Consider the following 27187-nt stretch of genomic DNA (forward strand, 5'->3'; position numbering starts at 1 on the left):
GTACGCACCAACCATACCAGTGTACTCGCTCCAGGTGTATCGCTCTATTAGACAATGCACTACTACACTGGTGGACAGCAGTTGCCTACAACTGAAGAGCGTAATACGCCCTCTAACAACTGAAGATCGTAATACGGCCTCTCACAATTGAAGAGCAGACTCCACCGGTTTAAATAATCCTCATATGGAAAAATGAAATTAGGGAAAAATATTCGTTTTGATGTCCCCTACAACCTGCTAGAGTTTGTCGGTTTAAATACTTTTCACCCTGTAGAAGGGCACAACACCAATAATATAAGTGAGGCCTTCGTGAGAATTTTGAAGGACAGAATTTTTGAGAGGGCGTGTGCCTTCAATGTAGTTCAGATGGTAGACTTCTTTCTCACAAAGGTGAATTTGTATTTTCAGAGGAGAATTCTTGATGCTGCTAGTGGAGCAAGTCCTAAGCCTTTCTCCAGGCCTATAAAGGCTCCTTCACAGGAATTCTAGCAAAAATCAGACAGTGGATGAGGATGTTCTGCTGGGTCCCCACTGAAAAAAGAGACAACCGTTATTACATTGTAAATATGGTTGTTCTTGTTTGGACTTGTTGCCAAGGCAAACATATAGACTGGGGCAGTACTGTTTTACCATCAGAAAACTACAGGGAGGCGACGGATAATGACAGTATACGTAGACTGTATTATTTTATTGCTACAAATGAGCAACCTCCTGAAGGATGGCTAGAACCTCTGTATAGCTCTCAAAATGCAATGGCTTCAAGTTCTTCTAAACGTTTGGAGCAAATGGACACAGGGTTGCTCTGTGAAAGCCATGAAGAGATGACATGGAGACAGTTCGAGACAAAGGAAATAATGATTTAATAGAAGAAATATAAGCTCGTCTCATAGTTTTTCCAAATAAATCCCCTGAGGAAATGAGGAAAGGGCTCAAAGCCATGTGCAAAAAATTGAGCAAGCCTGAAACTCCATCTGCATGCACATCTTATTTGGCAAATTTTGTTGAAGGTAAGTAAAACATACTTTTAAATATACATTATGGAGAGAAAGTAATTCAATATTATATGAATTCTCATATTTGTTACAGGATAGTCAAGAAAAAATTGTGGTAACTATATTCCCATTCAGCCCACTGCAATTAGCAGAAGAACGAACAAGCTGGCAGGTCGCAGACGTCATCTGGGGGGAAGACCGTGACCACACTCTAAGTGAAGCAAGGAATTTGTAAAAACAGAAGTTTCTGAAATGGTAAGTGTGGCACTTTGAAATTTATCTAGCAAATTTCCTTTCCCCAAAGGGCATATATAAGGAATCAAATAATTATTATTTGTTTAACATTTGTAAGTTTGAGGCGCTACTTCTAGCACCGCTTCCAATGTTTCTTCCAGTGTTGACCTTTGAACGTACAATGCTGTTGGCTAACTTGTGTAAACTTAATACTGTGTGCTAATGGGTGTGTAACCACCAAAACTAATCCACAAAAGAAATGAGAAATTGCAACTGAAAACTGCCTCCAGACTGACCCCAAATCCACTATTGATAAAGGCTACAGCATACATGTTTCAGGCACCACTTTAAAAATAATTCTTATCTGAAGGCAACTCTATTACCATAATTAAAGACAAACAAAATACTTGTTTATGATTTGATGTGACTGTCAAGTGGAATAAATTGTAGACATTGCTATTTAAAAAACTGAAGCCACTCCACATCTTGAACTCGGTGTGGATTATTCCATTACATGACAAACCAGCTGAATGATACACTGCAAATCACTCATAAAGTGTTTGTACATTCTGTTTCATTTGCGAAAAAAAATATTATTTGATGACTGTACAGGAGATTAAATTCTGTGCAAGCAGCATTGTATATTTCCATATACCTCTGCTTGTTACTGTCAAGCAAATATGATTGTTCACAACACGTCTTGTTCCAAAGCAGTGGCATTGGTACATTATGGAATAATTGCTGATGTGTAAAAGCAATAATTTTTGTGCTAACACAACTTCCTGATTCGCAGTTGCCTCAAGTTCCCCCACTAGCTCAAAATCTCCATCCTGACAATGATACAGACACTAGGATGTCGCACTATATAGTTCATTGTTTGAAAGGAGTGTGGTCAGGTGCACTACTTTTATAGAAGCTGTGTCCTATGTAGAACATTGTGGATGGAGGTGGGGGGGGGGGGGGGGGGAGATTTAAAATTGTTCAGGTGTTATCCCAAATTGAGTGCTGCAACTACACCATCTAGCCAGGAAAACTACACTTGCTATTGATTATCACCCATAGTAATGTTACTCACCTTCAGACTGTTTGCTAATCTTGTTTAGATGTTAGGTTATTAACATCATGGCATTTCATTTCTTTGGTCCAGTGTGTCTTGCATGCACGGTATAATTCTCATTAGATAACACCTAAATTGTAACATTAAACTAGGCCTGTATTTTTTCTGTTATTGGTTATCTAAGTGTTTTTGAAAGGTGTGGCATATAAATGTTGAATTTAAGTATCTAATTACAGTACAATATAAAGATGTAAATACACACAAATGTGGATCCACTTTGAGTTTCATTCCGTTATTAATTTAATTGCTTGTTAAACACTAGTGCAATGTTCTTTTATGGCAAAGACTTGGTTTAGTGCATGTGAAAAACTTTTCTGGCAAGTGTTATGATGAACATTTTTAATCAATACAAAACAACAAAATTCATACCAAAAAAATTGAATAATATTTGCATACAAAAATGGATAGAAAAAGCCATGTTACACAAACATTTTCCCCCAACATTGAGCCAGTATTAGTGCAACAAACTTAGTAATCCATAATTTAGAAACAAAGGTTTACAGTAATGTTAATGTGGATTTTAATTTCTTTTCAGGCTACCTTTCCATCACTAGCTATGCAATCATCCTAATCAGCTTTGGAGTTTAGAAGGTGCACGACTGCTTACTACACCATAGTGTGTAGTATTTTCTTAATCTGGGATCAAACCCAATGACAATATTAAGGGAATGATTGTAATAATTAAGTTATTTCTTAAAGCTCGAGTCTATCCCGATTACTGAAATTATTTTTTTTTTTAACTTTGGGGCAAACCCAATTACTGAAGTACGTAAGTTTTTTTTCTTAAAGCCTGGGCCTAGACCGATTATTGAAATATAAACGTTTTTCCTTAAATTGGGATATCCCAACAATGTGGATACTTATTGTGTATGTTGCACATGTTTCTGGGAAATATGAATGCTCTTTTCTTAAAATATAAAGTACATTTTATATTCCAAAATTTGACTTTTTTGATTAACATCTGTTCCTTCAGGTTACATGTAGCTTATTTGGTTTGTCCATATTACATCTGCTTTCTGAAGTAGTCATGTCAGCTGGTAATGAAAAATGTTTCCTGCATGTTAATATCTACTGGCAACAGTCAACTCTAGTACTGATAGGAATGAACTGTTATCTCCTTAATTGGTATGAAAACTTATTCTTCTAAAATAAAGTGAAGATATTTTGCAATGTTAATATAAACATTCGGCTGTTAACCAAAAGATTGGTGGTTTGAGCCCACCCAGGAGCAAAATCGTTTTAATCGTCACCGAGGTGAGGACAAAGTCGACTTTGTTAGAGATACACAGCCACTGTGATGATCTGGCTGTGTTTGCATGATGCCACAGCACCTTATACACTTTCAGCCAAGTAACAGTGTAGGTAGAAACACGGCCCTACATACACGTTCTACTGTTTTCCTACTTATTTGTCATGTGTGACACTGCAGTAGAGTGACACGCACTAAAGAAGACATATTATTTACATTTAATTTCAGCGTATACACCGTGAAAGCCATATGAAAGGGCCTCTCTCTCAATGTCGATTTGTATTTGGTGTCCCTTAAGTGTCGGTCTGCAGTAGGCTGCTGTTGGCCGAGCGACGTGCAGTCAGTTATGAACAAATTGCCCCCATTTACACCAAGGCTGGAGTTAAGGGATTGCTTATGGCGATAGCTTCCTCTGACATGTGAAGTCTAAACAAAAAGTTTCCATCTCAACCTAACTAAAAAGGAAGTAAATAATTTTTTTGCTAATTTTCAGTGGGAGAAAAGCCTTTCTTTCAGGCAACCACCCTAAACCAGAAAATTGCAGTAACTTGTTACAAAACTTTATTTTTTGTGATTGAATGCCAAGCCAACTAGTCAGATTGCACATGTCCTTATATTACAGTTTGTGAGATTTTAATATCATGAGAATGAAAAGGACAGTGAATCTCTTTAAACTTTTATTTGAATAGCAGACAGAGAGCTGAACAGGGTAAGTGTACTCACCATGAATTTTTATGTCCAGCCTTTGGTGACACACAATGTTCTGCTTCTGGTAAGTGAAGACAAAGGGGAAAAGCAAAGGAGTGTGGCAAAATTGTGAAATATGTGAGAAGGAAATAAGATAATCAGGGTCCATAAAGACCTATGCTTGTATGGTAAACAACTTGCAGACAAGAGTTGGCATGGGGTAGGTAGAGGAAAGTCAATTTGTATAATTTAACTGGGTGTTTCAAATCACTCTGGTTGCTTAGTCTACAGAAAACTATTCAACTGGACTGGAGAGAGTAATCATTTGTTTAATTTCATATACATATTAATGTCCAACTCCATGGACAAAGAATAAGAATATAAATACAGCATTGGCATACATTTACTAAATTCAAGAAACCAATTTAAGAAAGGTATTGACTATACTGATTACAATTTGTACATTCTGCCACAAAATAACACTAACAGTAAAACAAAATTGTGGTTATTCACATAAAGCAATCTTTTAAAAAATGAGGCTATACTGTGATAAGGACTATTGTGTTGTTTAAACTAATTGGGATTTCATATAATCTTCTGTAGTGTTTCCAGCGTAAAATTGGACTTTGCCCTAATCCATACCAAGCTCTGTTAGACTTAGATGCCTGGTGCCCTTAAATCCCCAATCATCATTGCCCTTAAATTGCCAGCAAGCTTATTATACATACATCTCTCACTGCCATTTGACTAGTGAAATGATGGTCAACTTTAATGATATTATTGGGTGTAGCAGGCCTGCGGGTATTACTAATAACAAAGATGCAAAATTAAAAATGTTCAGAATGTAATCGTATGCACAAATTAATTTGCGATGTCAATGTATAATGACACATTCCACATCACTTCACCCTATCATGCAAAATGATCCCTGGAACATGTTACTAACTAATTAACTAACCAACAGGCTATTTAGTTCACATAGTAGCCCTTCTAGACTACAGCATGTTAAAATTTTGTTTATGACCTGAGTAGGTGAGTGTCACTCGGGGGACTGTATTATACACAATCTGTTTCTTCATTTATATTTTCCACAAAGTGTCACGCATTGAGGATAAATTCCATTCACTAATGATGATAGTGCGTAATCACAGATTAAAAATCCAAGCCAGTTGACAGAGAAACCAAATGAATGTCTCAAAGATGTTTAAAATTCATCACAGAAAGACAAAATGGCTCTGAACGTAAAGAAAACTAACTGTATGAACTTCCAGTCGAATACAAAGCATAGTCAGGCTTGTCTAATGGTTAGCAATGATCTATTAAAATATGTGACAGACTAAATTCGTGGGCATTAATGTGTTGCTAGCTGGAACAGGGAAAACATGCAAACATTTTGGTAGAGTGCATGTTACACTACTCTGAGAATTTTCAAAGTGATCTGCTTTGTAAATAAACATTCAGCCATCAGTTATGTGATAATATTTTAGGAAACCTGTGCTTGGAATGTGCATGTATATTGTCTTCAAGGCACATGCAAACAGAAAAAGGCACTATTGCTGTATGGAGTAATATTAGACAAATTCACAAACTTCTGAAGTGTCCCAGATAGATGTGATTTTTAAATCTGAGACAGTTAGTGGAACAAGTAACTAAAAGTATATTTCCACATTTTCTGTTGTTCTTAAAATTATTTGTAGTATAATACTGTTAAAACAAATATTAGTGACCATTTTTAGATTCAAAGTTGAGGTAAAAATGGACAATGGTAGACAAAAGATGGACAAATGTAATACCTCCGTATCATTTAACAACAATGGGGGTGTAAAAAACTGACAGGCCAGACCTTAATGTGTACTCTGCATCCAGCCTGGCATATTTACTTTTAAATCCAAAAGTTGTTACCTTTTGAAAAGTCTTCCTTTGTTCAGTGAAAAAGTTTTGCTAAGATCAAAGGTAACTGATGTTATCAAAAAATATTCCATTACTCTTGAACTGATTTAGTAAAATTCTTTAACCTGTATAAAAATATCACAAGCAACATTTCTGGACCTGAATGAATGTACTTTTATGAGGTTAGCCAAACCTCTTACATGAGTAAATGTTTTTGCAGATTAGACTAAAAAAATGTATTGAAAATAATTACATTCTATCCTTGTTTATAATGGTTAGGACAGTTACGTTTCCTCTTGTCTACCTATCCTAGGCTTCCAACTCAACAGGCCAATGGTAAGTATATTTTACTGTGCCTTAAATGCCTTTGAAATCTGGTACTGCCAATTTCTCTAATATATAATGACTGACTGTGCAAAATTCATCTTCTATTGGAGCAAACATAGGTACATTCGCTGATGTGTCCATGTTATACCCTATGTGCACTAAAATTATGTAGGGACCTAGAAACAATTACAAAAGCTGGAGTCAGACAAATAGTACCATTTAATACTGTAAAAAGGTCATGAAAGAGTAATACACTAATTAGACTGGTTTGGCTTACTTAATCTACAGTAACTTAAGGTTGCTGCCATGGAATTATATTTTGGCAAAACTGGGATAAAATGTATTTTATTATATGCTACTAATTTTTATCCAGGATAATGCTTCAAAAATTACCATAGGTACTGTTGCATATGTTGACCTCTCATACAAATGTTCTGTGTGCTTTGGAAATAAAGTTTCAGAAAGAAAATCATGTACATAAATGTAATACACCAAAATACTGGTCAGCAGCTGCGAAACTCTAGACATGGTTTTATTGAGCCTTGGTTGGTCTTTTCTGATGAGATTACCTTTGCACAGCAAAAAGTTAAGTCATAAGACCAAAATTTTTGCAATATTAATGCAACTTTGAAAAATATTTATTTTTAAATAGGTAGCTAAAAAAAAGTTAAAGAAAATTTTTTACCATGTTCCATAAAAGTTGCTATAAAATCCTGTTTTTATTGATCCAGACATCTTAGTTATCTCATAATAAACGTCACACACCACAGCACCCTTATGTCACAGATCAGAGCAGACGGGTGGAATCAGATGCTTCCATTGACCCCTAGTTTCTTACTTTTTGGTCTTCTGTAATTAGGCTGACATTCTTGATTATGGCACATGCTGTTACGTAGCACTGATGAATACTTCATGGTTGTCCACAAGTATTTCAAATACTCATTTACAGTGTAGTAAATGTTAGTTGATAAATTATAACTAAAAACAAAAGATGATGTAACTTACCAAACGAAAGCGCTGGTATGTCGATAGACACATAAACAAACACAAACACACACACAAAATTCAAGCTTTCACAACCAACGGTTGCTTAATCAGGAAAGAGGGAAGGAGAGGGAAAGACGAAAGGATGTGGGTTTTAAGGGAGAGGGGAAGGAGTCATTCCAATCCCGGGAGCGGAAAGACTTACCTTAGAGGGAAAAAAGGACAGATATACAATCATGCACACACACATATCCATCCGCACATACACAGACACAAGCAGACACATATGTCTCCTTTCCTCTTTCCTGATGAAGCAACCGTTGGTTGCAAAAGCTTGAATTTTGTGTCTGTGTTTGTTTGTTTATGTGTCTATCAACATACCAACGCTTTTGTTTTGTAAGTTACATCATCTTTGTTTTTAGTTATATTTTTCCCACGTGGAATGTTTCCTTCTATTATATTCATATCATTAGTTAATAAATTTGTTGAGTCTTTGATAAAACATGGGATGGCAAATAACATGTCAGATAGTATAACATAAAACATTTGAATATAATACTTCTTATCCTCATCATTTGTTAGGAGAAAGTCAAAATATGTGAATATATTACAGTAAACTGGAGCTGCTAATATTTACAGAATTAATACTCTGCCAGAATAAAATATATTTATGCACTTTTAATAAATTTATCATACACAGAATACCTGAGTTTAGCTGTTTGGCCAAATGCTGTCAAAACTGAAATATAGCAGAATTTTTGCTTAAGCTGGTCTAACAGTCCCTGTTAAGATGTTCATCTATAGAGCAGGAGTTGCCTATTAAAAAGACTTTCAAACTCTATGTGAATGGTGCTTTATCTGAAACCAAGTTTTTAATGGTTGCTGACTTGCTGGCAATTTATTGAAAATGTGTGTACCTTAATATTAGAACCCTTCTTGGACCAAGGTAAGTGATGTTAGGTCTTTATGTAGTGTGTTGTTCTTATTCCTAGTGTTGATATTATGTATTGACCTATGGGTTGGAAATACTTGCAACAAATTTCATTAAGGAATAAATGTACTAGGAAGCAGTGGTTAGAATACGGTGTTCCACAAACAGGTTTCTACATGATATTCTTGAATTTATACCACAAATGATTTTTACTACACGCTTTTGCATGCTAAAAACTTTTGCTCGGTTTGATGAGTTAGCCTACCCCAAAATATGATCCCTTATGACATAGTGGAATGAAGGTATGTAAGCTTTTTTACATTTATGGGACAAGTTCCAACCTATGTGAATCATCTCGTTTTTTGGGTCTATGGAATGAAAACTGAATCTAATCTTATCCTACATCTGACATCATTCTCACTGGTAATACGGACTTGTTTCGGGGCTTCAGCAATTCTATGGTATGAACTTCCCAACTGAATTTATTATAGAGTTGTGATCCCAGAAATTTAACACTGTCAACCTTTTCGATCTGCATGTTTTCATACGTTATATACGAATCTATCACATTAGTATATTTTGTGTTGTATTACAAGGCTTAACACTTGTTCTATTAAGTGAATGGCACAAGAACTTTTGCTCCGAATTTAACCTACAGTCTTCAACTTACATGTTACTTCATACATAAAAACACGTCTTGTTAACATTTAACTTAAACAGTGCCGTGGTGAAGTTTCTGTTGCAGCTGCGAGGATAATATTTCTAATAGTGACCGATAATCTACATACATATAATATGAAACACTAATAATAATCGTTCAAACCTCAACTAAAATGTACCCGCAGTTAATTAGCTAAGGTTATGTTATGGTTCATACTACATTCCTGCCATTTCGCATTACTCACATATATATTGATAACTAAACTGATAGATTCCACCTACGTCGTTATTTAACTTTAACTCCATCGGAGTATTCACCATTCGGTAGTGAAAAATAACTTAACGGTTATAAACAAATAACTGGAACCAAAATACATTTGGCCTTTGGGCATTTGGCTCAACCAGTGCCACCTAGGAACAAGGCTCATGACATAAGCACTACGGGGGTGAAAGCTATATGGGTGAAGAGGCAACAAGCCACGTAGTTCCATTCCAGACCACTAGAGGTGCTAGGGGGTCAAACGAAGCTGGAATTGACCAATGAGAGCCGTCTAAACTACAATGGTGGTTGTTTTGAAATATTCAATCATCTTGCTCTGCACTGAACCCAGTTCGATAGCCATCCCCTCGCCTACCACCACCCTGATGATATTACCCGTGCCGCCTCCTTCTCTGGCAGACCTCGTCTGAGGCCGTGGAGGCCCATGTCCCTTCCGTCGCCGTCCACCCCTACCGTCCTACTTTACCCCCACAGGCTGTCCTCCTTCTCCGTGAATCCCACCATCTCTACCGTGACTTCCTTCACATGCGTGACCCGGGCACACTACGATGCCACCGGCAACTACGACGACACGTAAGAAACTTGCTCACGGCTAAGAAACGCCAGGACTGGCGGCAAACGTGCACCCATCTTACTGCTACACTTCCTATCGACTCGTCCAAATACTGGTCTGCCTTCCGCCGCCTTACCGGATCTAAACCCCCTCCCTACTACCCTCTCCTTCATGATAATCAACCCTTCCCTGACGGCCTCAGTAAGGCCAATCACTTTGCCTCCTGCCTCTCCAATGTCTTTACCATCCCGTACGATCCCCAGTTCGATTACTCCCTCTTCCCGGATGTCCGTGATCGAACTGACACCTCTGTCCCTCCCCTCGTTCCTGGTTTCCAGTACTTGGACAACATTGCACACACTGAACTCAATGCCCCTATCACTACACAGGATCTCATTGCTACACTCCGCACGAAATGCAACACCGCTCCCGGTCACGATCGTGTTACCTACCGCCACCTTCGTGAAGCTCCTGCCTCCTTCCTTTACACTCTGACTGGGCTCTATAATGTAGTCCTGTCCACCGGCTACTACCCCGACCTGTGGAAAACCTCCCACATCCTGATGTTCATTAACCTGACAAACCGCCGTCCGCCATCTCCTCCTACCATCCCATCGGCCTTACCTCGGTCTTCAGCAAGGTCCTGGAATCCACCCTCACCCGCCGCATCCACCAGCATCTCCGCCAGCACCGCCTCCTTCCCGTTACCCAGTGTGGCTTTCGGCCGTCCTTCTCTACCGATGACCTTCTCCTTCACCTGGCTCATCTCCTCTTGGAACAGCTCAATTCCCGTCGCTCCGCTATCTTCCTTTCCCTCGACCTCGAACGCACCTATGGCCGTGTATGGCATTCCGGTCTCCACTTCAAGCTCCAATCCTTTGCCCTTCCTCTTAACTACATCCGTCTGATTGGGTACTTTCTTTCCCAACGTCCTTCCTATGTCACCATCCACAACACGGATTCCTACACCTTTTTCCCCTCCGCCGGTGTGCCCCAAGGTTACATCCTCTACCCTCTTCTGTACCTTTTGTATACGGCGGACATGCCACCGCCTTCATCCCCCATCCACCTTCTCCTGTATGCCGATTACACCGCCTTCCTTGCCCTCGCCCCCACCCTGCAGTGCTCCTGTCACCTTCTCCAATCTCATCTTGACCGGTTCACCACTTGGTGCAACTAGTGGTTGCTCAAGGTCAATCCTTCCAAAACCCAGGTGATCATTGTAGGCAAAACCACCCCTTCCTTCCACCTCCTCGACTTCTATGTCACCGTCTATGGCCGTCCTATCGCCCTCACCACCACCCTGAAGTACCTCGGCGTCACCTCGACCGTCGCCTCTCCTGGACCCCCCATCTCCGGACAATCCGAGCCCTGGCACGCTCCCGACTCCGACTCCTTGAGCTCCTTTCCGGCCGTACGTGGGGTCTGGACCCCTCCACCATCTTCCACACCTATAAATCCTTCATCCACCCTATCCTCTGGTACGCCCACCCCGCCTGGATCTCCGCTCCCCCTACCTTTTACAAAACCCTTCAGATCCTCGAACGCCATGCTCTTCACATCGCCTATCGCATCCGTCTCCCCTCCCCCACGCGGATGTTGTATGACCTTAGTACGTTCCCCCACCTCCTCCTTTTCCTCGAACAGATACGGATCCTCTACACCTCCCGTAACCTCGATCCTCCTCACCCTCTTGTTTCTGCCATCCTCTCCCACCCCTGCCTGCTGCCGCGCCTGTATCTCCACATCCTACCTGCTCTCCATCTCTCCACCCTCCTTACCCTCTCCCGAGGTGGCTTCCGCCAACTCCCCCTCCCTGATGATGCCCTCCTCCCCTCCATCTACCCCTCCTTTCAACTTTGATTCTCCCCTCCTGTGTTTTTTCCTCAGGGCACCCTCTCTCCCTTTCCTCCCTCCTCCCTTCCTCTCCTCAGCTTCCCCTACCCCCATACCTTCATTCCTTCCCCCATCTCCCCTCCCATTGGCATCTCTGCTCTCCCCTGTCCCTCCCCCACCACCTTCTTCCCCTCTTGGCTGGTCCCGGGACTTGCAAACGTTCAGTGGACATTCACACGCCAGAGATCATCGCCATCAGTTTTTCGCGTGTGTGCCGTCGTGTTTGTGATTTAGTGTTTCTCGTCGCCTACACTCCTTCGTTCTCATGTACCGTCTAAATCATCAGTGTTTGTGCACAGTGCTGACAGTTTTCCTTGTTTTTTCGTCGAGTGTGAATGGGTAGGAGGAGTCGGGGCAGACCAAGGAGAAGGTACCTGGATTCGGTTAAGAATGATTTTGAAGTAATAGGTTTAACATCAGACGAGGCACCAATGTTAGCACTGAATAGGGGATCATGGAGGAATTTTATAAGGGGGGCTATGCTCCAGACTGAACGCTGAAAGGCATAATCAGTCTTAAATGATGATGATGATGATGATGATGATGATGATGATGATGATGTGAATGGCTTCGTGTTTTTAATTATTGTATCTACTGTTTTTTAACCACGAGTCTGTTACTTTTCTGTCTTCATTTTCTCTTTTATTGTACTGCTTGCGGCTGAACAGCGGAGTAAAATTTTCCGCATCCAGCCCACCTTGTATGAGGTGCAAAATAACAATAATGGAAAAAAAAGGGCTCTGCACTGGAGTCTGTGGTCCTCGGTTACAGTCGTCTTTGTATTTGTTTCATATTTACATACTACTTATCTTCATTATAATCAGATTTTTTTGCTTTAAATTCATACACCTCACCATGGAATTGAAGAAATTTCCTGCTGAAAAACGTCCACAATTAATTGCAAGGTAAGACATTTAATTTTTCATTAAATAATCTCGTAGCTTATAAATGAAATGTATTCTCTTTTATTGTGAATTAAGCAGTGTGGTTTCCGTTTGTTTATTTAAATAACATTGATATGTCTGTAGTAGTTTTATTTATTGAAGACGTTTATGTTTTTTTCAGAATATTCGACAAACAGATTGACATTGAAATACTCCTGCAAGTTCGTCGGCTGTTCATCTGGCTATTACTTGGGTTCAACAGAGAAAATTTGTAACAAGCATTTCTACAGGTTTCCAAAACAACCTCAAGAGTTGCTTCTAAAGTGGAAGAGTGTTTGTAAACTGTCACCAGATGTGAACTGTGCTTTGTGAAGATCATTTTTTCGAAGAAGATTTTATGAATAAAAGTAGGCATAGGCTAAACAGCGCTGTGTTTCCAAAACATGTGACAGGTGTTCCTTGTGAAATTGCCAAAATCGGTAGTGAATCAGGTGACACTGTTGTTAATAGTGAATTGGGCCTACCAAGCACTAGTGGTGCTATGGCAACTGCTAATACCAGAAGTGAAACTGGTGTTAATGAACTACAAAGCCTTAGTTGTGCCGTGGCAAGTAGTTCTCGTGTAGGTGTTCGTACCAGAAGTGGATCAGGTGGAACAGATGTTAATAGTGAATTAGACTTACCAAGCACTAGTGGTACCATGGAAAATCTTTATTATACAGGTGCCAATACTAGAGGTGAAACTGGTGTTAGAGAATTACCTACCACTACTTGGCTGAGCAGAGTAGTTCATCGAGTGATGCACCTCTTAAATTTTTTATCTCTCCTCAAAATGAATCTGCAGATAGTGAGTACACATTCTTATCTGAAACATTTTGTAATGAGGAAAGTGGGGTTTTAGGTACAGGGTTTTCAAAAGCAGACTTAACTCCAACAAAATCAAAAATGTACAAGATTCATAGGAATACTCTAACAAGGCTATCAAAACTGAAAGCAAAGTTACATCATGAAAAATCAGAACTGAAAGCACTTAAAGATTTATATGACAGCAATACTTTCTCTGTCATAGAATCTAATTTAAACCCTGTTGCCAAAAATTTCATAAACAGCCAATTACGAAATGCTCGTCGATCAGCAAATGCAAGGCGATGGACATCCGAGGATAAAGTATTTGCTTTATCCTTATACAAACGAAGTCCCCGCCTATACAAATATTTGTCAGTTCATTTTTGTCTTCCTTCTGTGAGGTATCTGAAATGTCTGTTGTCTTCTATACCTTTTGAACCAGGATTGAATACTTCGGTCATGAATGTAATGAAAGCAGAAGTTGAAGTAATGAACAACAGTGACAAATATTGTGCTTTGTTGTTTGATGAAATGTCTTTAGAAAGAGGGTTGTATTATAATGCAAGCAAACAAGAAATTTCAGGGTTTCAAGATTTAGGGCATTTAGGGAGGTCAAATGTTCATGCAAATCATGCATTAGTTTTCATGGTTAGAGGCATACATAAAAGCTGGAAGCAGGTTGTTGCTTATTATTTCACTCGCAACTCAGTTTCAAGTATCAGTTTAAAAAGTCCTATTACCTATTTCATAAGGCAATTGCAAGAAATATTTGTATTTATTTATTTATCCTGTGGATCACATATTGTACAAAGTACACATGATATAGGACAAGTCATTTTTCTTAACAAATATCATTTAAAAAATGTACACAAAATTGTTCATTGATGAATATAGTAACTTCACATACAGAGAATACAAACAATTTACATGGGGAACTAAGAAACATGTAGGCAATGTAGTGCTACTTTAAATTTACACAAATAACCACTGAGATTACAGAATAGTGAACTGGAAACACAACAGAAGGACAATGTCATTTAAAAACTACATTAAACATGAAATTAACATTCAGATTTCACAGACAATTAAGTTTTAATACTAATAGAATGTGCACTTGTACATTCAAAAAGCGAGTTGAAAAATTTTGGGAAGTGAAACTGAAACATAGTTGTGTATAGTAGAAATTAGGTTATTATTTTGCCTACAGAATGTTTTACTCTAATCACAGTATTTTACAAAGGAACTTTACAATTTTTCATTTCCAGGAATTCTTGTACTGAATAGAAACAGTGCTTTGTCAGAAATGCCTTTAGTTTATTTTTAAATATTGGATCTGGAGCAGTTTTTATTTGTTCTGGAATTTTATTGTGTAATACGACACCCAGATGAGTTATATATTTTTGGTATGATGATGTCCTTCAAAAAATTTGATGGATATTAGATTGCCCTCTGGTATAATGAGCGTGTATATCATTGTTTTGGATTAATTTGCCTGTTCTTGAGAGGTATTCCCTGGTGAATACGATTGTTTCTTGAATGAAGAGGGATGGGATGCTTAAAACATTAAGTTTTATAAATTGACATTTACAGGATTCCAGCTTTTTGAGGTCACAGATTATCCTCAGTGCTCTTTTTTGTAGTTTAAATATATTTGTGCTGTGAGTTGAATTTCCCCAAAAGATGATTCCATAGCGGAGCAATGAGTGGAACTGTGCGTGGTATGCTTGCATTAGTGTGGATTTACTTGTAGTAGATTTTAGTATTCTTAGTCCATAGCACAATGATGAGAGTTTCTTTGATAAGTTGTTTATATGTGTGTCCCATTTTAAATTTTGTTGGACCCATAGACTAGGGCTAAAGGTAGTTTGTACAGTTTGTGACCAGGGTGCAACCAACCAGAGAGAAATCTACTGAGTCCAGTCCATTTCATTTAGTAGTCAGAGATGAACCTATTGCAGCCATTTATGATGTCCCGCATCTATTAAAAATACTAGAAATGCTCTGCTAGGAAATAAAATACAGTTTGGGTTTAAAAAAAAGAGGCCAGTTTTGAATATATTCACAGGTCTTTTCTTCTGGATCAGCAGAAGATGTTTAAGACATTGCCAAAACTACATAGAAATCATTTTGAATTAAAGGATTATTTTACTAAAATGAAAGTCAAGGTAGCTGCAGCCCAGCTTAGTCATACAGTTGCTGCAGTTGTTGAAACTTACGTGACATTTAATATCTTACCTGCTGAGGCAATATACACTGCAGAATTAGTTGAAAAGATGGATTGTTTATTTGATTCACTGAACAGTTCCTATTGTTATCCACAAGATGGCAAGTCTTATAAGTGTGCCCTGTCTGCAGAGTCCCCACATATTGAAATGTGGTACAGTCTGTTAAAGGAAATGGAAAATTGGAAAGTGTTGGAGCTAGGCACAGGGAGAGATAAGACAAATATGTTCAGTCTCATAAGTGGGTGGCAAACTACAATAAGATCACTGATGTTCATTTGGAACAGATTAAAAAAATGGCTTTAATTTTTTAAGCATGAGGGCTTTCAATCGAGACCCAGTGGAGAATGTATTTTGTTGTGTGAGGCAGCATGATGCTGCAAACACCAACCCAACTTGCTTTCAGTTCAAAGCAGCATTGGAAACAGTTATAGTCAATAACATGTCGTTACTTACAAAGTCCCACGCCCGGGTTCCCGGGTTCGATTCCCGGCGGGGTCAGGGATTTTCTCTGCCTCGCAATGGCTGGGTGTTGTGTGCTGTCCTTAGGTTAGTTAGGTTTAAGTAGTTCTAAGTTCTAGGGGACTTATGACCACAGCAGTTGAGTGTGGTAGTGCTCAGAGCCATTTGAACCATTTGAACTTACAAAGTCACTAGGTAATTGTGAGGATGATAGATGCATGCCATTAAACAATTTAAGGCAATTTTTGGGAGCTAGTGATGATAACTTTCTTGACTCCACAACAGACCATTCCATTATAGATCAAAGTGCTTTATATTGTACCCTTGCTGATAATGAATGCTGCTGGTAGTGGTGGGATTGATGTAAGAAATGACAGACAAGCAATAGCATATGACGCTGGCTACATGCTACGAAAGATGGGTGTAACAACTGAAACCAACTGTAGTGACTGTAAAACAACTCTGTTCTCACCAATACCCACAGAGCATCATTTATTTACAAGATTCAAAGAATATGATGCTTTAAACCCAAAATTATTGTATGCTAGTGACAGCTTAATGTCCTTTGTAGAAAATGTTCATAGTCAGTTGTATGCATTCCTAGATAAATGTGGACATCAGGAACAATTGGAGAATACATTCTATTCACTGTTTAAGTTTCCAGAGGAAATAACATTTTGCAAGGCCCATTTTTCTGAACAGTATATTTTAAGATAATGTATACCTCTATTGATTTACAAGTACGTGAAAGATTGGAAACACACCATCAGTAATAAAAGACTTGATATTGTTCAAGACAAATTCAGTAAACGGTTTAAAGCTTTATAACAGTTAAAAGAAAATTTTTCTTGTGTGCTTGAGAAATAAAATGTAAGTTTTGTTTTCATTTCACTGTTTTTATCCACCTTTCCTGCTTTTGGTACTTGGTATTGATGTTTTCTTTTTTGTGTTGAAACATTTACAGTAGTAAGATGTAGGCACCTTTTTAAGAAATTAATGGTCAGTAGTGCAAGTTTGCTGGGCAGTTACTCAGAACTTATAGTCCTGAAACATAGTTGTAACAATTGTTAGAATTCTTCATTAATTAATACTGTGATAAATATTTCTTAATTGAACCTCTTTAACTGCTGCTTATTCTCTTAATAATAGGCTTTTTTTCTCCATTGACCCAGCAGCTTGTATGACGTAAAAATTATGACATTATTCAGGAATATTTGTAGTCCATTTTGCTGCTACAGTGTTATTTTTCTTTTGCTTCAATTATTTGCACTACAAGCTTGTTTCGACTTACTCTCAGTTTCAAGTGTTGCATGTAGTTCTTATGGGCCATAAAACATGCTGGAGCTTTTACATGTTGATGGATAACAATATAAGCATGTCAATTTAAGAGTCTATTTTTTGACGTTTGCGCCTGACAGTCGCTGCTCCTATTATGTTTCTGACAGACAAGTTGTCTGTCAGATGCAAACGTCAAAGATAGACTGAAAATATTACTGAAAAGGTTTCTGCTGTAGTACAGCTGTGTTTCAATTATTTTATTATTATGCCAGCCAAAATAATTACATAGCACGGCCAGAAAAATAAGGTAATAGAATTAAAATAAAAATAAAAACCTACAACGTAAGTAAACTAGGGGGGATGCAACCCGCAATGTTTCCATATTTTAGTTTATCTCCATACCACTTGAGGCGCTGCTGTCGGTCTGTTTCCCACTTTTAACACGGGAGTTGCGTTTCTCTTTTTTCTTGTTCTTACGCTGACGTCACACACGCAGTGCAGCGGCCTTGTTCCTAGGTGGCACTGGCTCATCTCTACATCCCGGCAAATCAATACAGCGTTTATCTGTATCTGATTGGATACCGTTACGCCCAGTTCTGGCTACTCATGCACGTATTGATCGGTAGCTTGGAGCCCAGATGGAATGGAGGGGATATAGCTAGACCCCGGGACCCGGGTCACGGAAGGAGTTGGGCTCTTCTAGCGTTGCAAACGGAAGGTTCGGGGTTACTGTTTCATAGTATTCTTCATTGCGGGTAACTGTAGTTGGCTCTTGACGTTTGAGAATCACATTTAAACAGTGAATGACAAAATGTGGTGCAGCAGTGAGACGCCAAAGTTACCCCAGCGTTCTCTTAGGAAGCGGTTTTTAGCCGTCAGGTAAATCAATAATTGTTTTGTGGAGGTTGCAGTCAGCATGTTATATATTTATAACATATATTTATAACATGTCATATAAGTTACTTACTGTAGTGTATCTACGTGGAGATGAGTAGATGATATTTGTAAGTCATTTATAAACTTACGCCTGTGTTCCAGAAAGTTCCACGCATGTATGACCGATAACTGAGCTACGGGTCATATGGATTTCGTCAAACAGAACAATGTATGTTGTTACACAGTTAATAGTGGCCCGAAGCTGTTTAATATAAATGTATGGCTTAGTTATTGAGGCCGCAGGAGCCACGAAAATTTTTGAATGCCCGCCTGTTCGACATATGGATATTGATTTGCTGAGATTGGTTGTGGGGGTCATCTTGGCCGTCAAGATTTTCATTTATCGTAACCTCAAAATTCTCCTTTGCAATTCGAGAAATTAAATAGTGAACTCTTTATTTATAGTCAGTGACATAGTGAACCTTATACACACAACATTAAAAGCCACAACTCAGTTTTTATATTACTAAAATTCATTCAGAAACTTCATGTAATATGGCTGAAAAACGTGTGATTGTGAAATTAAGTATAGATCGTTTCAAACTTCCTCTGGTGTTCGAGAAATATTCTTGTTTTTCATAAAAGTTAACAAATGCTGCTCACTTTTTTTTCCGTCGAGTCATACCAGAAATTGCTGAATGTTAAAAAGTTTTTGCAAGACATAAAACCTTAAAACAATATTCTGAAACTTATTATTTCAAAAATACATAATTTGAAACATCCCATTTCTACCTTGCACTACAGCTGTATGAAGTAAATTGAGTCTTACTACTTTTCCGCTATGCATCAGAGCATAGAATTTGAGAAACAGGTGGACTTCTGGTTGGGTAAGTCATTTAGAACCTTTTGTATTTGTTGATAAAAGGGATAAAAATATCTTGTAAACAGAAAAATATTGTTAAAAGGGAAACAGGGCAACCAAGAGCACAGGAAGACTGTTTTTCTATCAAACTCAATGAAAAGTTTAACAAGAAGTCAGAAGTAGAAAACATTTTTAATAATCATTTTTTAAGTGTTGTGGAGAAAATAGGGTCCAGCTATTCCTTAGAAAATGCAAGGCAGTTTATGGAAGAGGCAGTACCTATGCAATTTGATAAAACTGAAATTCAACCCAACTCCCTTACTGAAATCAGGAAAATAATAAATTAACTCAAAAGTAGAAGCTCACATGGAACTGATGGCATTTCCAACAGAGTACTAAAAGCTTGTTCTCAACAAATAAGTAGGATTCTCAGCCACATATGTAGTAGCTCACTGAAAAGGCATTTTTCCAGATAGACTGAAATAAGCTATTGTTAAATCATTGCATATGTTAAAGTGACACTTCATCATTATGAAATGTCTTATTCATGATCTATGGAACAAGGATGATGATAAATGTATCCAGAACTAACTTTTTTTTATATCAGTAGTATCACACAATGCAGTACAATTTTGCTAGAACGATACTAAAATTTTAGTAATGAAAATGGTTTTTTTTTAATTCAAAATGCTGTAATGTAGAATGTAGTGACACATGACTTAAAAATGTCCAGTTTAAAGAGGAATTATATACTTGGTAAGCTTTGAAATCTGTGTGGAGAACAAAAGATCATATTAAATGAATGTGCAGTGTAAAGGATTAGAGAAATATTGTTCCTTTACTCTTTATTACAGTGTTTGATTACAATTAGTAAATTTTATTTTTTATTTTCGCAATAATACCTGAAGATCTTCACACTGTGACTACCATCATTTCATAATTGCTGGCATTAGGCGATATTTGTATTGCCAGAACTTAACTGAGAGTTGTAATCATGTAGATTTTCTCAGACTGCAATGGTCTGGGTAAGTGAAACAGACAATACAGGGTTGTCACAATCATTGTAGGCATCACATGAATCAAATATGTATTATTAATATCTGGAAATAATATTATCGTAAATACATGGAAACGTTGATACCTTAGGGTAAGAGACCACTTGCCGAAATGTAGAATCATTGAGCCATTGACAGACACAAAAAAGAAAGGAAACACACTAGGTTTCAGGTGTTCATCCTGTGCGTGTGCACATTCCTGCCCCCCCCCCCCCCCCCCCCCTCTCTCTCTCTCTCTCTCTCTCTCTCTCTCTCTCTCTCTCTCTCTCTCTCTCTCTCTCTCTCTCTCTCTCTCTGCCATCATGCAGCTCTGAAAATGACAGATGTCAGAAGTTATTAGTAGTGAAAATTAATAGCCAACAGACAATACAGTATTAACACTGTCTGTCTGTTTTTTGGCAAAGGAGAGAGCATGATTCCAAATAGAATTTAAACAAAAACCGCACTCTCTTTTTATAAGGTTAATTGATAGCTGGCAGAGCCTATACCAGGCTCTCAGTATTGGTATATTCCATATGATGACCAATGCCAAGACTAAGTTCTGCGATATCAGATTTGCTCAGATGCTAGTGTGTGTGACGCTGAAGCTAAGTACACTGGGTCTCCACAGTCCTGTCAGTCTGACCAATATATAGCGTGCTGCCATAGGACCCTGATCTTAGATTAACACATTTCAAATAACATTTCTGCAAACTGACCACTCCTGTTGCAAATACTCCTTGCATAAGGCAAAAAGACCGTAAACTTTATTACCACCTCAGAATTATCATCACTCACCTAGTGCACAGTTGGTCTGTACCACAATGTTTGTCTGACCTGTCCTTCACTACAACAATTCTGATGAAAGGTGACCCCAAGATGGACTATTTTAACTGAGAACTGTATGATGTGGGCTCTGTGAACCAAGGTATGAAGTACTCCTTCATGCTGAGCCAGATGGTTTCAGTTACCAGCCATAGATAAAAGACGCACTGTTTACAGGAACCTACTCACACCGTCTTTTATCTGTGAGCTGATAGTTGTCACATCCTGCTTAGCACGGTGGGATACTTTATACCTCGGTTTGCGAGGCCCACATAATCTCGACTCCTGAAAGTTTTACCAATTGAGTTAGCCTTTTTGTGGTCACCTTCTGTCACAATGGTTTATAGTGAAAGACAGATAAGACGTGTTTTGCGCTTTTGTCCATTTGCCTTAGGCAGGGAACGTTTGCAACAGAACTGTTTGTATTTTGTGAAAATACAACATTAAAATATTGTCAAATGTATGATCAGATAGTAGCCAACATAAGGAAAGGCATTTTGTTACAGGAATTTGGAGATAAGGTGATAGGGCTCTTTGGTCTGCAGAATGTATCAGCTGATACAAATTGTCAAAAGGTAAGCTATTTTCCTTGCAGATCCGGAATGTGTGTGTGTGTGTGTGTGTGTGTGTGTGTGTGTGTGTGTGTGTGTGTGTGTGTGTGTGTGTGTGTGTGTGTGTGCGCGCGCGCGCATAAGAATGATATTAATTTGTTTGTTGTAGATTGGTGTGATAAGTTACATGGCGGGCTCTTGCTGTGTTCGTTATTTACATATGATGTAGGAACGTAATACATTAATCCAAATACTTACCAGAGTGTTGTCCATTATCTAATTAGTTTTTCTGGGATGTAGAATTATAGTTTTGTAGGGAGACACTGGCCAGACCAGTGCTGGCTGCAGTCTAGGCGTTAGGTTAACAAACTTTATTTGGCATTTCAGTTTTTAGCTTCAACTCACAAACCAAATGATCATCTCCCAGCCCGACCTAGGCTCTAAGCTGTAGATAAGTACGTCACCACAGCTCCACCCATAGGTTCCAGTTCAGTTAAAGAAGCTCCCAAGAAGCAAGCTGACCATACTCACAGATTTTACTGTTTGCAAGCTTTTATCCGCGAGAACAATAAAGTGTCACCACATATAATAATCAAAGAAGAAATTGTAAATGGTCCTATGTTTCCTACATTTTGCAGTTTTTATTTTATTTACTTGTTTACTCCTTTTATTAAATTCTGCTCCAGGTAATGTGATACAGTATGCTTATAATAGTATAGGTCACAATAAATTTTGTTAATAGTACAGTGTGCACTGTAATGTCAGTGGCCTATTTTACACCACTAAGTTACACAATACTTATAAATTATTGGTGGTGGGGGACAACATTGTGTGGTGTAATACGTCACTTTATTAAAATGATGTTTTATCCTATGCCCGACTAACCAATGAATGTTGAGTGCGACAGTTGAAAGTATTTTATTAGTTGAGTAGTTTAAAATAGCCAACTTTTCATCAGTTTGTTATTGTTTGTGCATGTAAATGACAGGGATGGATGCCAAGTATCTTATGTGTGAGATCGCAGTGTCAGTTTACATGTTGCAATACCTGCACGCTTGACAGTTTCTTTGTGCTGTGGCATTCCAGTTCGGAGGAGCAGGCTGGCCCTCGACGGAAGAAGCACCGTGACAATAAAGATGTCACAAAAAAACAAGAAAGGGTCTCATTACCTGTCAGATTGGGCAGAATGTCATTTATTGTGGTCAAAGATGTTGAATGTACACATTATAATTGTACGTGCAGTGTTCATTTATATCAACAAATTGTGATGGAAGACGCAATATGGATGTAAATGGATATATAAAAAGTCTACTCACAAATTGGCGGCAGGGGAACACACACACAACAGGGTTCAACTTTTACAAGCTTTCGGAGCCAGTGGCTGCTTCTCTTGGCAGAAGAGTTGAAAGGGAAGGAGGAGTGAAGGAAAAGGACTGGAGAGTTTTAGGGAAAGGGGGTACAATTCAGAAAAGTCGTCCAAGTACCCTGTGTCAGGGGAGACTTGCCGGACGGGATGAGAAGGAAAGATTTTTGGTCTCATGGCGTCCAATAAGCCTCCCCTGACCTGGGGTACTGGTGACTTTCCTGAACTGTACCCCTTTCCCAACCTCTTCAGTCCTTTTCCTTCACTTCTCTTCCTTCCCTTTCAACTCTTCTTCGAGGAGAAGCAGCCACTGGCTCCGAAAGCTTGTAGTAGTTAAACCCTTTTGTGTGTATGTTCCCATGCCGCCACTTGGTAAGTAGATTTTTTATCTATCCATTTACATTATCTTATCAGGTGATTATTTTTGTTGCAATCTATAGTTAGAAGTAGTAACTACCTACACTTTATCGGTGTATTAGTTGGTGGTTGTCTTCTGAGGTCTGCAGCCAGATTGAGCACTTGTCCGAAACCAATATTTTTGGGGTCTACCTGGCTGCCATCTTCTGGTGAGAAGGCCGTATGTTAATCACACTGAAACTGATTGATACTGAGAACGTACAGTGCCCCACTGTTGAAAGCTGGCAGAAATAGATGAATTGTTACTGAGTACCACTATTAATATATTCTGCCTGTCAATGACTCTTGTTTTCTAATATCGGATAAAACAGGACTTCAGATCTTTCTTAAAGGGTAACTCTTGCCTTTATTTATAATGTTGTGTGCCAGTCTAATTTCAGTAGCTTCCTTTAACACAGTCTCAATAGTGACATTCAGGAGCAGCTATTTGTTATATTAAACAACACTGTGTGTGTGTGTGTGTGTGTGTGTGTGTGTCATTAAGACAGTGCTCTGCCACAGCAGATTTCTAAGACACCAGCAAACATGATGGTGCTCTGAATAGCTGTGTTGAATACTGCAAACTGTCTGGCCAACATACAACGGCTCCAATGGTAAGGGGTTTTATAAACACCATGCTTCCTTAATCCCAGGTCCTGTTTCGCTGAGCCGAGGTGTCCACTAATCTTGGCTGGCAGACAAGTACTCTTTTGAGAGCATACCTTTTTAAAATTCTTCCCATTTCTGAAGATATGACTCCAGCATATGGTAGAGAGGCAACTGATCTGTATGAAACTTCATGTGGTCTTGGTGTAGGTCCAAACTCAGACAAGAAGGATGTTTGTCTGCCATTCTGCTTGAACATGAGATGCAAATGAGCCAGCAGGATCCAACAAAAGATGGGGGGGGGGGGGGGGTGGAGAGAGGGGCAGCGTAATGGTTACTTCCATCGTGGGCTGGACAATAGACAAGCGGTCTGTCAGCACGAACGGTCACCGACAGACTACGGCGAACGTACAGCTGCAACACACACTTACTGAGTACATTCCCAATACGGCATTCTTTACTTCAGTGGCTGCTTCGCAGCCTGCGCGCATCTGGATTGTTCTTGCCAACACCGGGCCTCTGCGTGGGCCCTTTCCCTCGGTTTCCACTTTTCTCCCTCTAAAACACAGGTTATGCACTTTTGGCATAGACCTGCAATACACAATCCAGAACTTAATTTAGGCGATCAGCACCTTGCTGTAGCAGTCCTGTTTCTTGGGCCTTCTTTTTGATAGAAAGAGGTTGTGGCTGCCCCCATTTGCCACTTGAAGATTACATGCGTGCAGAAGCTTAATGCTCTCCGCCTGGCCCACAGATCTCGAGGTTGCGAGCTAATGTGCCTCGTTTGACGTTTAGCGTATGAAACCATCCCTGCATGCTGCTAGAAAATTTACTGGGCATTTCCCGTCGTTTGCAAAACATTTGACTGATCCAGAGTTCATCCGCAGAACACTGATCACTGTAGAGGTTTGATGTGCAGCCAAAGAATTCAGTTCACTTTTTATTTCATTGTTTGCTTTTTAACTTCACTATTTTCAATTTTAATGCCAGATTCTACATGTTCCTTTATTTTATCTACTTTTTCCCCCTTTACCTATTCGAATGGATAAGTTGCTAATAGCCTCTGTCATCCCCGCCATTAGAGCAGCTTGCCTACTCATACGATTTCTTAGGGTGCCTCCCAGATCGGCCTGCAACTTCTCCACCTTACCACATCACTGAAATTTTTCTCCACTTGATCTACCTTAGAGTCAAGTATCACAGCTTCATCAGAAATTTTGCCCATTTCGTCCCGAATGGTTTTTAATTTTCCATCTATCAATTCCTTGATCCCACTAGCCGTTTTCCCTACTTCATCTTTCACAACCGAAGCTATGTCGGATTGAAACGCATCAGTTTTCAAATTTACGTCACCCCAATTTTGTAACCCAATCCTCTTATCATTTGCATTAATTGTGACGTCATGTCTCCCCCAAATTCATCTCCCTTGCCTGATTTCGGACTATTTGCCCAACTAAATTCTCCGCTGATCACGATCTCCCACTCCAACTTCGGGCTAAGCAGCTTGCTAGTATTTTTTCGGACCCACACAAACTGGCCAACTGCTTAATGTTAGTGACGTCTATTATTGACGATTGAACTACAGAAATATACATAATCTTGCTATCAGCGCAGGTACTTAGCTTTGTCGTGCCGGATCCTTCTGCTACGGTATTGCTGCCGATGTTGCAGTTTAAACCGATGCTAAAGATCTCATAGCCTCTGCTGTGGTATTACAACCGCCTTTGTGAAATGAATTGCCGTTGAAGGTGCCGCTGCTGGCTGTAACCACGTGCTTTCGATGTTGCCTCTTCTTCCGTGTTACTTTTTTATCACGACTAACCTCTGATAAAACTCGGTGCATACAACTGTTGCAAAATTCCTAGGCCAGAGCCCCCACGCAAACTGCCTAAACCGCCACAGACTTGGGACCTAGGTCACAGAATGTCGCTAGCTGTGAGAATTACAAATGTAATTTCACAACTATTAAAGAAACCTTATATTCAGTCCTTAACCAATCTCACATTTAACTTTTGCGAGAGGGCCTGCCTATCAACATTCTGATAATGCTTTTGGAAACACTTTGCAGGATTCAAATCCAATTCTAAACTTTCCAGAGTTCGTATTCCGCAGCTAACACTTTCCAAAATCCAATCCTGTTCCAACACTTTGCAAGATTCTTAACCCTCAATTAACGCTTCCCATGTTCTTATCCCGGAAGAGCCCCCAATTGCGAGCAAACATCCCAAAGATTTTCTGGCTCACATGCGGTTCCTCTTCGTCGAAATGTCTTCCCTGAAACTCGCGTAGGGATTGAACCACACGTGTCGCATTACACGTCGTAAATTGCACTTCTGACCAGCAAGTTTGCAAAATACAAAGTTAACATAACATACAATAACAGAAATAATATTATCTGAACTAAATTAATGACCCATAAATGATGTAGGCCACACAGTTGTTATTTGGTTAGAATAATGTTTATTCAGAAAGCAAACTAATAGTGAAAGTGGTCGTATTTAGAGTTACTGTTACACCCGAACACAAATCCATTTGACGCAGTTCGACTATTCACAACCTCATCGCGAAGCACACTGTGCCACCTTGATATTCACACGAAAAGTTAAGACTTCACTCCATGTGAGTGGCTGCTCACCGCTCAGAGACGAAGTCCCCCAATACCACACAACGCAAAATTTTATAAGTCGTTTCATTTCCTAGCTGTCTATAGACACTGTCCGCTTTTGTGTCTCAATCCGAATTGTACCCTTCGGTCTCTCCACCTGAACTGTCTGCTTTCGCATCAGAGCCAGCACTCCCTATGCCCCTCCCCGGCCATGTTTCTCACGTGCCAAATATCCTCACTCAACTGACTAGGGCAGTTCCCTTTCCTGAAGCCGTCAGTCTGATTGGCTACAGCTTATTCTACATTATAACGTATTTAAATAATCAAAGCTTGACCACTTTCACATTCTAAATAAAGTAACAATAATATTGATTACATAATAAACGTTAAATTCTTTTACATAAAACCAATACAATTTCCTTCTTAGCTTTGAATGCCATGTCTAGTAGCCTTGCATCAATGTGCTTTCTGATAAATAAACAAAAGAACAAAAGTAACTACTATGCACTAAACTTTGCAACAAGTATTCTATTACCTACTGATTCAATAAGGAGCCATGCTGTCATTGTTCAATGTG

The 27187-nt window shown here is 39.1% G+C and overlaps 1 protein-coding gene and 1 long non-coding RNA gene across 2 annotated transcripts in view; both read left to right on the forward strand.

Annotated features, from left to right (window-relative positions):
* The first annotated feature begins 217 nt into the window (after nucleotides 1-217).
* Nucleotides 218-2999, forward strand: LOC124720504. Its single transcript, XR_007006181.1, has 3 exons — nucleotides 218-1007; nucleotides 1087-1247; nucleotides 2879-2999. It is a non-coding gene; the product is annotated as an uncharacterized LOC124720504 (long non-coding RNA).
* Nucleotides 3000-18014: 15015 nt separating this feature from the next.
* LOC124720308 overlaps nucleotides 18015-27187 on the forward strand; it is a 40947-nt gene continuing 31774 nt past the window's right edge. Inside the window, exons 1-2 of the mRNA XM_047245616.1 lie at nucleotides 18015-18371; nucleotides 18531-18597. Coding sequence (XP_047101572.1) covers nucleotides 18574-18597 — 24 coding nt within the window. The 5' untranslated portion in view covers nucleotides 18015-18371; nucleotides 18531-18573. The remainder of the gene's footprint in view (nucleotides 18372-18530; nucleotides 18598-27187) is intronic.

The sequence above is a fragment of the Schistocerca piceifrons genome, chromosome 11 (genome assembly GCF_021461385.2).
Source record: "Schistocerca piceifrons isolate TAMUIC-IGC-003096 chromosome 11, iqSchPice1.1, whole genome shotgun sequence".
Taxonomy (NCBI): Eukaryota; Metazoa; Arthropoda; class Insecta; order Orthoptera; family Acrididae; genus Schistocerca; species Schistocerca piceifrons.